The sequence below is a fragment of the Clarias gariepinus genome, chromosome 19 (genome assembly GCF_024256425.1).
Source record: "Clarias gariepinus isolate MV-2021 ecotype Netherlands chromosome 19, CGAR_prim_01v2, whole genome shotgun sequence".
NCBI lineage: Eukaryota > Metazoa > Chordata > Actinopteri > Siluriformes > Clariidae > Clarias > Clarias gariepinus.
In genome coordinates this window covers 8,426,615-8,444,941 of record NC_071118.1, presented here as the reverse complement: position 1 = coordinate 8,444,941, position 18,327 = coordinate 8,426,615, and the positions used below count along the sequence as shown (strand labels likewise).

At 36.1% G+C, this 18,327-nt stretch overlaps 1 protein-coding gene across 1 annotated transcript in view; it reads left to right on the top strand.

Annotated features, from left to right (window-relative positions):
- The window catches only part of caln2 (calneuron 2), a 48,870-nt gene that overhangs the window by 22,153 nt on the left and 8,390 nt on the right, over positions 1-18,327 (top strand). The window contains exon 4 of the mRNA XM_053478655.1: positions 1,162-1,274. Within this exon, the coding sequence (XP_053334630.1) occupies positions 1,162-1,274 (113 nt within the window). The remainder of the gene's footprint in view (positions 1-1,161; positions 1,275-18,327) is intronic.

The window sequence follows — 18,327 nt, the reverse complement described above, 5'->3', positions numbered from 1 at the left end:
AAAAAAAAAACATCCCTATAGTGTGTACTAGCCTCATTTTTAAAGGGCAGATCAATGTAGCCATGAATAGAGGACCTGTAAAGATTTGTCTCATCTGTCTTTACGACAGGTGATCAATCCTGACAGCAGACCTGGACACTGGGGACGGATGCACAGTCCAGCTCTTGTCTTAGAACAGAATGTGAAACATTTTGAAGGTTCAAAAGATACTTGTGCATTTTGTTAATTTTGCACCCGATTTTAAATAGTCTTTTAGAGTCCCTCACCACTTTAAATAAGTTTATACTCGTCATTCATGTGGCACGTTTTGGTTCTACACATCTGGTAGTATTGGTAAGATTCAAACTATCTCACATATGAGATCTCAAATATCTGGTCTAATTTTCGTGTGATGTCCAAATAATGATGCTTGGTTAATCAATACATCAGGGCGGGTAACAACGCGTGGTCAGATTACATACACAAATTAGCCTTTACATTTTTTAACTAAAGGTCTTACTGTATACACACAACCTGGTCATTATTTGACTACGTTTGAGTCAAATAATCGTCAGATTGTTCGAGTAGTCATTTACCTGGTAAGGTTTACCTGGAAGCAAAACAACACCACCTTTCGCCTTGCTTGTTTTAATTTGCACTTAAGCATAATTGCTGCCCCAAAGAGGAAAACACACTAGGGTTCAATTTAAATAGACCAAGCATAAAAAAATATGAAAGCAGCCCAAATATATAAATATCTATTGTTTCTTTAAACATTGCTGATTCCTTAACAGTTGTGTTCTGGCAAGTGAAACACTGGAGGTTACACTGAGATTTTGAGGCGTGAAGACCTTCTGGCATACTGTAGCTGTCTGGTTGAGATTTAAGTCGTTTGTTCTATAAGGTGGGTTCATGCTGGATGATTTTTCCTCCAAAAAGTACAAGACACAGAGGACTAAAAGTTGGCTTCGCAAGAACCACCAGATTTAATGAGGTCATGTGGGATCCTGTGATATTAATAGCAAAATGAACATTGCCTATGGGTTATGCAGCATTTTGCAGCAGTTAGTTGTGCACTCTTTATAACATCAAAAAATGATTACATTAAGCAGGTAAAGTTTGTATGTTGCATTAATAGTGTGAACGGAGTAACAATTTTCAAACATGTTTTTCTTGCTGCAGGTGATGGACAGGTGGATTTTGATGAGTTTGTGACGATACTCGGACCCAAGCTCCTCTCGTCTGACAGCAGAGAAGGCTTCCTTGGCAGCACTATAGACAGCATCTTCTGGCAGGTGTGGAAATTTCTTTTAACCTCTTGTTTTTCTTTTCCTAGTGTTCCTGCTTTATTTTAACGTTTGTGGCTTCTAAAGCTTTCAGCTCTAATGAAGAAGACGACGTGTTGCTATGCTACCTTCATGTCCTCCTTACAAGTCACCTATTGCTACTTTAAGTTTGATGTAAAAAAAATTTGTGTAGTACAAATATAATAGTAACATGTTAAAATGTTTTTCTGTGGCATAGTGGCTTAGTGGTTAGGACTGTCGCTTTGCATATCCAGGGTCTGGGTTCGATTCCCACCTTGGGTTTGAGTTTGCATGTTCTCCCCGTGCTTGGTGGGTTTCCTCCGGGTACTCCAGTTTTCTCCTGCATTCAAAGATATGTAGATTAGGCTAAGTGCCATAGTGTTTTTGGCACTTAGCCTAATCTGAGATTGATTGAGCTAAATGAGATTGTGCCCTGTAATGGATTGGCACCCTGTCCAGGGTGTACCCCTGCCCTAAGTCTCCTAGAATAGGCTCCAGACGGCACCGCAACTCTGTATAAAGTGTTAGTGAGTGAAATTCACTCTGAGTGAAATTGTTTTGTTTGAAAACAGTACTCTCTTGGGTTTACTGTCATTTTGCTGTCACGGAGAACATATAAACTCACCAGCCATTTCATTAGACACACCTATGCAAATGCTCCTTAACAGCTGGTCTGAGTATTTCCCATAATTGCTGATCTTAACCGTCTTTAAGGTTTACAGAGAATGGTTTAAAAAAGAGAAAATATCCAGTTAGTGGAAATTTTCTGGGGGCGAAAAAGTGTTGTTGATGCCAGAGGTCAGAGGAGAATAGCCAGATGGGACATCAGCCAAAGACCACACTGGGTGTCACTCTTGTCAGCTAAGAACAGGAAACTGAGAAACTGAGGGTTCAATTATGATGAGCTCAACAAAATTGGACTATAGAAGATAAGAAAAATATTACCTGGTCAGATGAGCCTCGGATTCTGCCTCAATATTTAAATAGAAAGGATCCAGATTTGGGGTAAAAAAATAAAATTAAAAAAAACACATAAAGGCATGAACCTATCCTGTATTGTGTTAGTGGTTCAGGATAATGGATGGGGTGTAATGGTGTGGGGCAGATTTTCTTGGTGCAGTTTTGTCCCTGTTGGGCCCCTATGTGAGGCCCCTAACCCTCAACTGATCAGAGGTATAATGAGATAAAAATGTACGTTGCTCTGGATAAGGGCATCTGCCAAATGTATTATGGATTGTATCAAAATTGTAGAACAAGCACTCTCCCTATGACTAGTGATGGACAGGCGAATGATAAATCTGTGTTTAGACATTTAATTATTTATATAGTATAACCTTCGATATAATTTAACTACTATTAGCTTTATCTGAGATGATTCTCTGGCTTTTCTGCTACTCTCCATTCACTATGTTCCAAAAGGAACCTATCTTAAAAGTTTTTGTTTTTGCATCTATCACTATTTTCTTTTACATATTAGCCTGCAGATACATCTGCAGTCTCTCTCACATGCACAGAACAAGCCTGCAAAAATGCTCACTGCTGAACGTTCCCATTGTGTAAAAAAAAATAATCCAGCTTTTCTGGTTTTGCACATCAGCATGCTACACTGTGGGTATTCTGACCCATTCTATAAATGTGTCTATATGTCCTGTACCTTTTGCTTTTCCCTGCTGGCATGTCAAGGTGATCAAAACTCTCATTTCTCATCATGTTGAATTTTGCAGTTCACCACACAGCAACTCTCTGGCATATGCCTATTAGGTTCTTGAGAAGGTGGCATGGACACTGTGTCTGTCAGTGCCAGTGGAGGATGCATTGCCTGTGTACCCGTTAGTCCTAGTAAAGGGGTGTGACCTTGGTGTCTGCCAGTTCCATTGCAAGATATCATTGTTTTCCCCAAATGTATCATTCATGCATACGATCATTGTCATAAATCAAAATTAAGATGCATACAGTATTAATACCTTACAATAAGTACAAAGATTGAAAGATTTAGCTAGGTGGGACTTTAGAAGCTTCATATGAAGCTATAGTCCGCACAGTCAGCTTCTAAGATGAACCTGATGCTGGAATGCATTTTTTCGCATGGAACAAGGGTTGTGAAATTTAGCCCTGATTATTTACATTGTGCTCTCTCCTGACAAACACCAAGGTCAGTGATTTATAGCAGGAAAATTTATAACAACTAAGACCTGTGGTAATGTATTTATATGCACCTCAATTTTGACTTAAGACAGATAAAAAAAAAACTATCCCTTTAAATCCCAGAAATGTTAGATTTGGTCAGTGCAATGTTTTTTTTTTATATTTAAAAGTCCCTTACATTGCACTTCAACAGATTTTCTCGGTAGCATGTTCAGATTATTCAAAAATTAAAATCTCGCCTTGGGTCTGTATGCATAGAATTACATGTTCTCCCTGTGCTTGGTGGGTTTCCTCCTGTTTCCTACTACAGTCCAAAGACCTGCAGGTGTAGTTGATCAGGTAGCACTGAACTACAGAGGTACTCCTGAGGTCAGAATACATATGAGTGAACAGTAGTTTCAGTGTTAAATCCTTACTATCCATGCATAGCTCAAATGTGAATTGAACCCTGTGTGTGTAAAAAATTTTTACATTCTGAGCACGTTGAATAGACTACTCCCACATAAAGCCTGTTTTCTACGGATTATAGCTCACTCGCCCCCCTACCTGCCTCCCTCGTCCCATGATGAGCAACCAAAATGATTCTTCCATCAAATCCAAGCTTCAAACTAAGGACAGAGTGCATGACTACAAAGCGAAGCTCATCCATGTACACATTTAGCCACCGTTTCCCTTCCGCGAGCTCTTCCGAGGGAATTCCAACGGTGTTACTGAATGCATATTAATTGAATGTTGCACAGTTCATTGATTTAATGTGGATCTGGAGTTGGATGTCAGGGCAGCTTGGGGAGATTCACTTGAAACTAATCTAACCAATATTCGTTGGCATACTAAACACTTTAGTGCAAAATCAATAGCACCTGAATAGAAAATAGTAAAATCCCGTTTTCAAACACAGCTGTTGCAGTACCCTAACACATATGTGCGTTTGTGTAGCGGCAAGGTCACAGACACCGCATGTCTCTGGAGTGATTTAAACGCTCTCCTCAGCACACCCCCAGTGGGACACAATGACACCAGAATGGAAGTATAATTCAGGTAATATCTTAACACCTGCTGAGCAGCATACCAATCACCCAGCAGCCTCAACACACACAAACAATTCCTCTTATTGCAGCTGAAGTTCCAATATGGGTTTAATAATACCACAGCGACAAGCAATATTGTGGTTATGATGGAGGAAATATCGTCCAAAACACACTCTTCATCATTCATTCATTATAAGCTAGGTTATTTCTGTTTTCATTGGATAAGCTTCATTTTTAGATGACATTAATGGACATGATAAGAATATTATTATTGATAATAATAGAAGTAATAATAATAACAACAATATCATCATCATCATCAATTGTGAGGAATTATGATGGGTCCCGTTTAGGGGCCCAAACCCTAAACTTTTCAAAAATGATTTGTGATAATGATTTATTTTTTTATTTTTTTATTTTTGCTACTATAAAATTCAGTTGTATTATTACCTGCAATAATGAATGTACCTTTAAGTGTGTGTGCGTGTGTATGGACACGTGCTATTCTCTCAGCACTCAGACAAAGTCGGACAAGGTCAGACATGCAATGTACCTGATTCAGACTTTTCTGATGTGATTGCTGAATTCTCATGAGGTTCCTACCAAATGAATTACATCACAATCTGTTTTCTGTTTTATGCTTTGAGAACAGAAAAGCTCTGCGGCTTGAGCAAATTTTCAGGTGTGAAATTGATTAAAGCCAAATTCTCAAACCTGTTATTTGAGTTTCATTGATAAAGTATGAAGTCAAATAAGACAGCTGTAATGAAAATGGTTGTATTTTGCACCATGTTGTAATTTAAATGCAACAGTTTTTATTACAATTTATATTTTTTACAATACCTTGAGTAAAAAAATACTGTAGAATTTGTGAAATATTTACATGAATTTTAGAGTTTATAGTATTTGCCACATTTCATTTTTTTCTAAATGACAGTGTGCACTTGTGATGGTATGGCAAAGGTTTTGGGATGAAACCTTCTTAGCCATTTGAGATTTGTGTGTGGCAGAACGGTGGCTTAGCGGGAAGCATTTGCACCACCAGGGTCTGTGTTTGGTTCCTATCTAGGTTCTGTGTGCGTGTTCTCCTTGGGCTTGGTGGGTACTTCTGGTACTTCGTTTTCCTCCCACAATCCAAAGACATGCAGATTAGACTAATTGGTGTTCGCTAATTGCCCATGGCATGTGCATGTGTGTGTACCCCAGGGTGTGCCCCACCTTGTGCCCAAAGTCTCTTGCGGTAGGCTCCACGCCCCTGTGACCCTATACACAGGATAAAGCGATATAGACTATAAAAGAGGGACAATGAGTGTCGAGTGTCATCTGAACATGTGCAGATTAGACATTGAGAAAAATTTGACCTTTTGTACAAAGCAGTCTACATGATCTGTTATCAATTTCCTTACATAGAAATAGTCTAAAATCTTAAATATTAAATAATCAAGATAGTGAACGAGTTACTTTGTTTTTAAACGGTTTTCAATGCGATTGATTACATTGAATAATTTCTTCTCTGCTTAAAGTCGATATACACCAAAGCTGCTCCACCAGGTTTACAAGTTGTTACGAGCTGTTATGTCGACATCAAGATGATAGTGAACCTTTTCATAACTGCTGGAATAGCTTGCCTGCTCTAAAACCACTTTAAATATAATATATGCATAAAGAGCGAAAGAGCACTTTTTAGAAAGAGAGTGGGGAGAATAAGAGAAAGTATAAAAGCTAATGTGTGCATTGTATATAAAAACTCATGCTTTATTTATATGCTTAGTCAGGTTTAATGTTTAAATGTGTGTGCTTTACAAATACGTTTAAACCTGAGAACTTCACAGCACGAGTGAAGCATAAATATGAAGGTAAAACAGTAGCAAAACCCGAGAGCTTGCAAATTTGAATGTAACAACTTGTAAAATTGATATTTGTATTGTTAAGTTGAAATTTATACTCACAGCTCTGATGTGAAAAGCTGCATCTATCGATTTGCACACATAGACAATACTCAGAACACCTGTGTTTTAAATTCGAAGTTGCAGATTAATAGTGACAAATGTGTAAATTGTCATTCACATAAACAAAATGACAGGCACAATTGTGTACTACACATTTATCTTTGCACTTTACTTCAGTTTCGCTGTACAACCACAAGTCGGCACTCACAACCTCTCAGATCTGGCAGTACAACCTCAAATCCCAGCGCTCTGACTTTTGCTACGCATTTTGCGATATTCCTGTAGCAAAAATCACTTGTGCACTTGTAAACGCGAACTTAAGAGAGATTTGTACAAATACAAATATTAATTTTACAAGTTCTCACATTCAAATTTGCAAGCTCTCGGGTTTTGCTACCGTTTTACCTTCATACATAAAAGACTAAACGCTCATAATTGGAGCTGTAAAAAAAAAAAAAAAAAACTTTTACAACTAACAAACTAATTAAAGAGAAAGCCAGAAAGCAGTAAGTGCTACAGACAACCAGTATTTTTTATTATTACTTTTATTTTGAGAACAGACAACTACACAAGCTTTCGTGCTTCTCTTGCTACCTAGAATCTGTTATGCTGTAAAACTGTTAAACTGTGATTTAGCTAACATGACACTTTTATGGCTACGCTACTATTGAGTTGCTATAGCTTCTCTTTGGGTGGTAACAGACATTCCTAAAGATATCTTGCTTGCTAACATATTTTGAAGCATTTTATCTAGCTACAGTAATAGCCTGTCAAGATTCCATTTCCTAGCAGTTTAGGTAGCTGTCTAGCACAGCTGACTGACTCACGTTAGCTTAGGCGTTTAGATTTTAGCTTACTATTTACAAGAAACAAGCAAATGTGACAATGTTTTAAAAAGTTCTGTAGGAATATGGACAAAAAAACAGAATTTAAAACTATGTAAAGTGGTACCTCAGCATATGAATTTAATCCGTTCTGGTTGGGAGTTTTTAAGGTGAAATTTCATATTGTTTGTCCCATAGGTAATAATAACTGCAGACACCAGCCACCTAAAAATATTACCAATATTACCAGTTTCCAGCACTATAATCATACTTTTGCATATAAAAACAATTGAAAAATATAAGATAAATAGACATTAAACTTTCCTTTCCTTTAACTGATGATTTCTCTTGGCACCGGCTTGCTTTAAAAACAAAACTGAATGTCGCTCCATTTTCTTCTTGCTACCTTCCTTGCTAACATTCTAAGAGATCCATAGTGCTATGTCTTCACTAAATCTTGCACAAAAAGCAAAAAAATAATAATAATAAATTGTAAACTCGCATCGCTTGGCCTTCCACTGGCGCAAATAAGTTTTGAAAACACAACTTACCTGGTGTTCTGTTTGTTTTGACTCGGTTTGGTTGCTTGTATGCCAAAATCCTTCGTATGCCATGGCAAATATCTTGCAAAAGTTCTTAAGCAGAAAATTCTTGAGGCCGCGCATTCGTTTGCCACGGTACCACTGTACTGCCATTTTGTTTACCAACCTAATCTGTAGTTGTTTTCATTTGTCCGTTTGTTTTTCTGTACTTAATGGATTGTTTTAGCACTGTAAAAGCATTTATAAATATTGAGTACTCTCCTGGTTTTTCATTAAACCAAAACTTTCAGCAGTCACTGCATGTGCATTATTTATACTATTAAGATTTGCATGCAGTGTTTTCTTCCACAGCTACTTCCACAAAGCTACTTTGCTAATTGCATTCTCCTCGTATATCTTGCAAAAGATCAAAAGAAAGACGTGTCTGAGTGAGTCAGCTGAGTCTGATTTATTTTCACATCCTTCATTATTCTAAAACCCTTCAGCTGAAATATGATGAATCACAGCATGACAGAGTCCGGTTGTGTTTATTAAGCAGACTTTTTTTTTGAGCTGAGTGATGAAATGTAATTTATAAAAACGAGTAGTTTGAAACAATGCCTGCTAGACTGCTAGAAGTTATTAAACGTAATTGTTGCATTCACTGCTTTTTTAAATCACTCATTTAATGAACTATGCCAAAAGCTCTGGGCTTACATTCCAGCCAATACCCTGCACCAGGACCCACTCCCTTAGTGCCGGTCCCAAGCCCAGATTAAAATGGGATGGTTGTACTATCAAGTGCATCGTGAGTAAAACCTGTGCCAAAATCAAATTGCATGGATTGGATGATCCACAGAGGCAACCCCTGTTGGGAGCAGCCAAAAGAACATCAACAACAGCAATGACATTTCTAATTCATCTAATTCATAGGTTCTCAGTTTGGGTGTTTTTCTGAAATTGTCTGAGAAGTTTTATGCCAAAATAATCCTGATTTATAGAATCTTTTCAAGCAGGAATTCTCTTGAACAATTTTCTTGAACATATTTCATTAGCCATTAATATCTTTTGACTCCAAATTATGGCTGTACCATGTCCAATACTTTCTCATGTTAGTCAGTGTGCAATCAAGTGCCATCCTGTTGGTTTTTCTTTCTTAAATTCCAATGAGAAATTCTGCAATATTTTTTATTGTATCCAGGCTATAACACAACATTTTGTGCATGTTGTTAAAGATGTATAGACGTTTCAAGGATTGTGGTCTCTTAAAATGGAGGACTGACTAATAACCAATGAAAACCTCTGGATTCAGGAGGCTCAAGCAATCAGTCATAAAACCAACCATTCTGTTCTTTTAATTACATTATGGGTGCCCAATTATGTCCTAATGAATCCTTGCTTATTAGCCTTTGTCTGGTTGTCTATTCATGCACTAAATTTGTTCATTTGTTTGCATTCAGCGTGATATTACTTAGCTTAACACTCATGCTAAACACGAGTGTTTTTTATAGAGATTTGTCATAAACCCACAGGAGCTTAATAAATTAAAATGACCAAAAAGTTTGCATTTCAGTAGTAAAGTCCAATAATGAAAAATTAGTGCATACAGATGTACTGCAATGCTAATAGTTTAGTGTAATCAGCGGGTTGAATTTATATTAGCTATGTGTGAGAGTTAGATGTCAAGTACTTAGAAGTTAGCAGAAGCCAGGAGTCAGATCATAATGAATGGGAGCAAGTGTAGGTAATGATGATGAGCATAAACATGAATGAAAATGGGAATATTCAGTGTTATTGGCGGGCTGATAAACCCCACACTCCGTGCCGTAATAGCACTGCTTCCAGCCATACCATGCACTGTGAAACACCATCTGTCCAACTCATACTTCTCTAAATGACACTAGAAGCTCTAGGGACCGAATTTCAGGCTTCTACTGCCTTGGAAATTGATTCCTGAAAAATGTAAGTGTGCGTGAGTGTGTGTGAGAGAGAAACAGAGACAGAGAGTGTCTATTTAATTCAAGGTCAAAGATTAAGTTATTGCCAAAACATACAGGTGCAATTTCAAATGGTAATGAACCGTTGAGTCACTGGGTCTGGGCTGATAAGAATTTTTATCTTGTGGCCTCTAATTTCTTTCATGGAATAATACAGTATTGACTGGATGATGCGATTAAGAAGAGAATTGTGCGACTAGATTGTGGAGCTCTGAATCATCTCTAGACAGTATCTATGAGGTTAGATTAGTGTATCGTCATTCAGTTGTACCTGGAATGAATAGGGACTCCAAGAGAAATATCTTTAATGTTGTCTATAGTCTTATCAAAGAGCAATACCATGAGGATTGGTGTTCCTGGAGCTATTGCCCATCTGTTGTTAAAAAATATGTTTTTTTAAACAATTAAATTCGTGATTGTATTTATACTGTGTATTTGCCCAGATGAGTCACTTAGCCTTTGAGAGGAGTAATTACAAATGGTGCTTCACAATATTTGATGTAAATAATCTCCTAATTGATAAGGATGGAAGGAAACAGACTGTATGGTGTATTGAGAAAAGGGCAGTTCCAGCATTATGGATGTGACATTTGGACTAATATTGGTATACAAATAGCCTCAAAGCAAGCAAATCCCCAAAATTCATATAATCATTTACAGAGGGGCATTCAAGTCAAAGTCAAGTCAAAATCTTCCGCCTTGAAGGTTCTTTTAATTAATTTGAAAAGCTTGCGTTATGTTTTTGCTCAATTATTTGTTTGATGTGAGCTTTGAATTTGAAGCAGTGCTTATGTCACCACAAAGCGGAAGGAGATGCAAACAGTTAGCTGCGTATTGATTTGAGGGAGCGTCATTTTGCGGGCTGCAAAATGGAAAGGAGCGATAAAAATATTAGCGAGCCAAAGAAGAGAACTTTTAGTTCTGAAAGTTAAGTTGCACAACTTAGTGCTTTTGTATTAATATTTATTTTAATGTTTGCCTTTTTTAAGATTTTTTTTTTTATTTTGCATCTGAGAGAAGGCTTTAAAATAAGAATGTATGACACTGTAATGCACTTAATTCATCTCAGTCAACTTTAAGCTATTCCTTGTATCGTGAATAATGACAATGTTTATTTTTGTTAAAATGCTGTAGGCATTTAAAAAATAAAAGTAGATTTTTCTTAAAAAAAAAAAAAATTAATCTTTGTTTCTCTTATATATTTTACATTTCTGTTTAATTAAGCAAAAGTACATTTTATCTGATTACTTAATTAATCGATTCAATTTTTGGTAAAATATTCAATTACTAAAATATTCGATAGCTACAGCCCTAATTCATTTCACCTGTCTGTGATTTTAATGTTATGTGTAATTGGTCTTGTTACATGTAATGTTATGTCTACAGAATGGATCTCACCATAACTCCTGTTATAGCAGCTCTAAACAGTCGATCCCTTACCACGTTTTACTTATTTAATGGCACAAGCACTGTTAAACTAAAATGACATTCTATAATTCAGAATTGTCTGCTCATACAAAATATAGGCATTTTGTCCAGTGTGAGTCAGGATCTTGTCTCACAGTAACAATTGGATAAATATGAACAAAGAGATTCAAACTTTTTACATTTAATAACAAATATTTTTATGGGTATATATCTTTAGAAAATTTTTATTCTGCAAGTGTTACATAAGAGTACACAATCCTTATGTCAGTATTATATTATATGGTGATCAAAACTAAACTACTGCAATTGCATGCTAAACTATATAAATAGTTATAAATAGCTAAATAGTTAAAGTTATAAATTATTCTTGTGACAAATTACATTTTACTAGCAAATAACCAGTAGGTTAGATAATAGTAGCTACTGTATAGTACAGTTCAATTATTCATTAACAAATGGCCCCATTTTATGTAGTACCTTACAGCTTATCCAGAGTAGTGATGGAAAGGGGCATGGTTGGGATAGCGGTAAAATGTGTTGGGGGTTTACAATTGGAAATATTCATGCGTGATCATACTGTAAGTTGTTGCTTCAATCTGGGTAAATGTGTAGGGTGTTTATTACAAATTTATTACGTTTATCAATACCTTGCCTTGATTTCTTTTTTCTATGTATGTCTCTATGGCCGACGGTGAATTATAAAGAGAAATGAATGGGATAGACAGTGAATCGAGTTCCTCTTTCACACATGATAAATGTGTCTGGACACCTTCGACATACCGCTTCTCGCATTCTTTCCTGCACTGCAGGTCAGCCAAAGACATCTGCCTCTGACACTTCACTTCATGCTCCATCTCTTTCCATGTTCAGATCTGTCATGACTTGTTACATGCAGGGAAGGCTGTCTTATGGATGGCAGACAAGTTTAGAGGTCACTGGGCATGTTACTTTTTCTGAGATTTTTTTACCAATTGCCATTTGAACAATTTTAACTATTGCTAATACTTGCCTTTTGACCAAACAGCGAGAAACAAGAAAGTACCAGATTTTTACAATATTTCCAATAATTATCCTTAAAAACATAAATGAATAGTTCTGTAATCTATTATGCTGATTCGCCTTTCTTCAGACCGTGATAATAATTTTTCTTTTCATTTAATAACTGATTTGTGTTTTTTTATGAGCCAAGGTATTTTTTTTAAAGATTTTTAAGAATAAGAATGCTGCAACACATGTGACAATGTGTTTACCATCGACGTAACACTTACAGTATGTAATATTCAGTAGAGGTATTAATTACTGGTTTTCTTAATATGTTAAGAATTTTAAAGACCTCTCATATAATGTTTCATGGTATACAGGTACTATAGAGCACTGCAGTATTAGAGAATTAAAAACGGTGCTATACCAGCATTTACAATCTATACTCTTGCTATATAAATAACAAGAATATAGCTTTTAGGTAGAATGCTGAGAGCACTGATGTTATATTTGATACAGATGGGGCCATGACTGAGTCTGACTGCATCTTAATGAAAGATTAAGTGAGTCACGAGCAATGATATATTTGAACAGATGGCCACAGTATAGAGGCAGTCCAAAGTTAAATATGGAGATTTTAGTTTATAAAGTGAGTAAAAAAGAGTCCATAAAAAACAGCAGTACAGACCTTTTTAAACCAGTTTTATATTGGATTTTCACTGCACATTTGAAATTCTCTCTTCTATTTCTTCACAAAAGGGCAAAATATGTATTGTCTTACTCTGGAGTGGACTAAGAACCAAGTACAATTAAATACTCTGCCCAGCCGAAAGAAAAAGTCACACACTCTAATATTTCATCGGACCGCCTTTTGCTTTGATTTTTCATTGCATCATTTTCAGATTTATTTCCATTCAGTTACATTAATTTCTATCCAAGGGCTAGTATTGATGATGGTAGAGTCAGGCCGCTGCATAAAGTCTTCTTCAGGACCAGCTCGGAGATTCTCAATGGTTGGATCACAATTTTAGCAAACTTTGTCATGTGCGTGCAGTGCGCATACAAGTGGTTGTGATGTAGTGTAGTCCAGAATGTCCAGAAGCAAGCATAAATGACAGACAGACAGACATTCCCCGTTCTTTTAGCATAAATCATTTACCATTAGCACGATTCCAAAGAACACTGTACAGTAATATACTGTTTATAGCCGATTGTGTTTACTTCCTAATACATAGACAATGAAACATATTTTTTCTTTAAAGATGACAGTTCCTCAATTTCCTTTCAGGTTTTAATAATGAGTTTTTAGTTCCTAACCCAATTTTAGTAGGTTCAACAAAACATGCCAGCCTTGGTGAACTGTTTAAGATTCTACAAAGATTAAAAATAATTGTCACAGCATACGGTATGTAACATGTTGCGGATATGGATACAGAATATATTTACTTTTTCTAGCATATACAGTATTTTATAAATGATGATTCATAAAACACCGTTTTAAATGAGTGATTACAAACTTTTATAAAACCCAGGGGTAGTCTTAGCAACTACAGCTAGCTGCTATATTTTAGCTAGAAGGTCAGAGTTTTTTTATTTTAGAAACAGCCCCGGACAACAACCTTGAAGACAGTGGAAAGTTTTAAAGAAAAACAGAGCTCATCAATGTGTGTAAAGGAATTACAGGAATATATGGTCATTCCCTGCATGTTTTTTTAACAATTTTGTGTATTTTTAACATATCTTGGCTGTGGAGTAGGCTGGCTAGCTGCAGCTGTTTCTCACAATAAAATGTGACAAAATGCGTTAACGGTCCTGTGCCTGAAATCACTAAATATTTTACAATTCCCCTTCGAACAGAGATGTTTTGGCTCTGATGTGCCTTCAAGTAGATGTTGCTTTTATATTTCAGATAACATAAGATACGCATGTGAAACAAACGCAAGCGTTAAAAAGTCTCTTTATAACCAGCTGTCAGAATGTCCACACTGTTCTTTGGCCATGGAATAAATTATATCTTTAAATGCTTTCCATTTGCACCTTTGGAGGTAAAATGTATTTGTAAGGATTTGTGCAAGGAAATTGCACAAATAGTGTACAACCAAAACTCACTCACTCATCGTTTATACCGTTTATCCTGTATTCAGGGTCCCAGGGCCAAGAGCAGGGTACACTCTGGACAGGGCCATTTGGGAACACCAATTAGCCGAATCTGCATGTTTTTGGACTGTGGGAGAAAACTGGAGTACTCAGAGGAAACTTACCAAGCATGGGGAGAACATGCAAACTCCATGCGCACAGAGATGAGAATTGAACCTAGCCAGAAATCAAAACCTGAACCCTAAAGTTTCAAGGCGACAGTGCTAACCACTACACCACCGTGCCGCCCCCAACCAAAACTGAAAAATTTAAATAGTTAGCCAAAGGGGTAATATAGAGAGAAATTACTTGTACCTTTAGCCATCTGGGTGCTAGCTTTCAATTGTTTTTCTTTATCACTTCGTCATTCCATCTGTTTGACCCTACATTCAATTTATGGCGGTATTTTTCTCATCTCCCCTTCACTCCTACCTTGCTATGAAGCAGGTAAATGAATTGTAAAGCCACATTGCTGAGCAGTTATAGCTGGATTATTGATGTTCAGTGAGCAGTGGCACAATATGTAAAGATGTGTGAATAATGAGTGGGTTGTAGCTGTATGTGCTGCATGGAATGCAGTCCTGTCTGGACATACCGTATACATTACAGACAGTCTTATTGATTGATTTCACTCTGGTTATTAGATTTGGTGTGGGAAGCCGGTAGCCTATAAAATGACTGTGAAACTAAGTGTGTGAAAAGAATCTTGATTATGAGTTTGCGATTGAGTGAGAGTTTCAGCGCAGGAGGATTGAATCTAATTCAATTTAAACAAGATCAGCTCTGTGTTTTCAAAGTAAAATACATTTTTATTAAATAACCCCACTAATCCCAAATACACAAAAAGACAAAATGTGAATAATTTTACAACTAACCAAGTACAACTAATTATATACAATAGCTTACATTTTCTCCTGTTAAAACTTACTGAACCCTAATCTCTCAGCGCTTTATATACAGTCAGTAATGGAGCGTCTAAAACGAATATGATCTGGGAAACTACATAAGATTTAATAATAAAGAAATTCTTCTACATTGTGGGATACCTAATATATTTTATATTAGTGTGCCCTTGTTCTAATATTTTTCCAGTTGTATAATAACGGCTAATTCACGGGGACATGAATGCCAGTCACTCTACATAATCTAAGTCTAATAATAAAAGGCTTAAAATACATACATGCTGTTCTTTTAATACATAAAATTGTCTGATAGTGGAAAAATCTATGGAATGATAATGTTGCATTTGTGGTTCCTTAGTACAGTATAGTACAACGTATCAGCATAGAACAGCACAGTACCATGCTGATACTTTGTTTTATGTCCATTATAAACAATTCAAATAATTGGATTAGAATACCTATTTCCTTTATAGTCATCATATGTAAACCATATAACGGAATTACAAAATTCTATCTCTGGTGTGAAAAAAAACGTTACTAAGTCTTGGTTAATACAAATATGAACACTAGTCACTCCTAATACATAGAAGAAAAAACATAGCTTTAAGTCATTTAATTATTCAATTGGACAACTGCTGTAGGGTAGAAGGTGTTTCTTAACCTAGTTGTCTGTGATTTATTTTTTAATAGCACCTTCCAGAGGGCAAAAATGTAAACAGTTGATCTGAAATCATAGAACTTTTCCAGGGTAGTCAGTGATTTTCTCCTGTATTTGTTTTCTATTGTTGCACTTTCAGAGATGTGAACCCTTAAATATTTCAAGGAGAATCTTTTTTCCAACTCCTTAACATCAATTATAAGTGGTATTATACTTATCTAACTGCTTTTTCTCATAAAGATTACAGTAGATACACAAAACAATACTTTTCCCTTTTTGTAGCATTTGTAAAATAGTTTTATAACTAATAGCTTATGAAAAAAAGGAAGTGCATGCAAGTTTCTAAGTTGCATTGCACTTTATTGCTTTTTTATAACCACAATATGTTGAATTCTTGACAAATTAGTCACAAGGGGTTTAATTTTCTTTAATATCAACTGACAGCAGTTCTGGCTGCAAGGCAAATCGCAGGTTTTATATTAGTGTGCACTTGTTTTAATATTTTTCCAGTTGTATAATAACGGCTAATTCACAGGGACATGAATGCCAGTCACTCTACATAATCTAAGTTTAATAATAAAAGATTTAAAATACATACATGCTGTTCTTTTAATAAATAAAATTGTCTGATAGTGGAAAAGTCTATGGCATGATAATGTGGCACTTTGTGGTTTTTTAGTATAGTAGAGTACAGTACAACGTATCAGTATGTTACAGTACAGTACCATGCTGATACTTTCTTTTATGTACATTATACACAATTCAAATAATTATAAATAAATAGGATAAAGTGTCAGCCCTTTAAAAATGTTTTTAATAATGTTTGAAAAAAAATGTGCAAAAAAAATGCAGAATGTGCTGTTATAAAAAAAAAATAATAATACATTGGAGTTACTGTGACTGGCAGCACTGTGGTGTATTGATTAGGCACTGCCGCATTGCACCTCAAGGTTGGGGGTTCGATTCCTGCCTCGGGGTATGTGTGCATGGAGTTTGCATGTTCTCCCCATGCTTGGTTGGTTTCCTCTGAGTACTCAGTCCAAAGACATGCAGATTAGTCTAATTGGCGTTCCCAAATTGCCTGTAGTGTGTGTGTGTGTGTGTGTGTCCAGAGAATACTCCACCTTGTGCCCTAAGTCTCCAAGCCCCCCTGACCCTGTGTATAGGATAAAGCGATGAGTGAGTAAGTCACTGCTACCATGGTAATGGTAACTCTCTTTCATGTCAGGACACATTACCCTGTCTTTGATTATTTTCCCATAACAGCATGCACTATTACATTTTATAAAAGTGCAAAACAGGCAATTTAAGGGCCTTTTGTGCTACATTGAAATTCATCAAAACTACCTTAGTTAGTACTACCTTAATTAAGGTATCAGACTGTGAATTATTAATATTATTAATCAAGCTGTAAGCAGTTTGGTGGTGTGTGCTACCTTTTTCAGGATTTATGGGGAAATGTAGGTTACATTTCAGTGAAATCACTTATTAGGTACTGTGGGGAGTATGTCTTTTTCCCTTTAATTTTCTTCCAACAGACAATTCATCTGTCACTTTATTGCTGACCAGCTTTTTTAAAACTTTGTGAATTTAAACAAATGTACCACATCATCCCGTAATGCCAAGTATGTCTATAAATTTACATGACAATGAAATCAGGCATTAGCTGTGTCCCATGAGGCCAGTCCTGCATTAGACCACAGAGCCTGTCTGTAGCAGAGAGCCAGGTGCTTCTAGGTTCAAAACTCTGCATGCACTTGTTGAATATAATGCTCTAGATTTTAAAGCGGCTTTCTGGTGGATCCTTCGCCTAGACAAGGCCTGAGAATATGAGGCATAAGTTAGGAACACAATCTGTGTAATCTGTTACACCTAGGGGCAATTTATTTTAAGCCAGTCCACCTACTGGTAGTGTTTTGGAAAGAGAGGGGGGAAACTGGAGAACCTACAGAATGGAAAAACTTTTTTTTAAACAGACAGTCAACTGAGCTCAGGAGTAAATGTTAATAATATGACAGAAACCATTCTAATATGTTACTGTTTTTATAGTAAAAAAATAATTTACATGGAATTATAATATTGATATTGCATATAATCCTGGGCAAATAATTCTAGTGTTTTTCATAAATAATCAAATAAATGTTTGTATAGAGGTGTTTCTTTAGACTTTTTCAATTAGTAGGAAAAGGGTGTTGTTATAAATTTTCTTGGTAACATAACAAGCTTTTTGTTTTATTAACTTCAAGGCAATTCAATCTAAAGAAAAAACAGAAGGAAAAGAATGATTGTTTATAGATGATATAATAGAACTACTGTATCCATCCATCTAGGAACCTCTGTAGTCCAACTATTGACCGTGGAGACTAGTGACCATTGTATTTGTTTCCATTTGTACATCATGGCAGGACGTCCTGTCGACATTCACACACATATTCGCACACTACGGGCAATTGGGAAACGCCAATTAGCCTA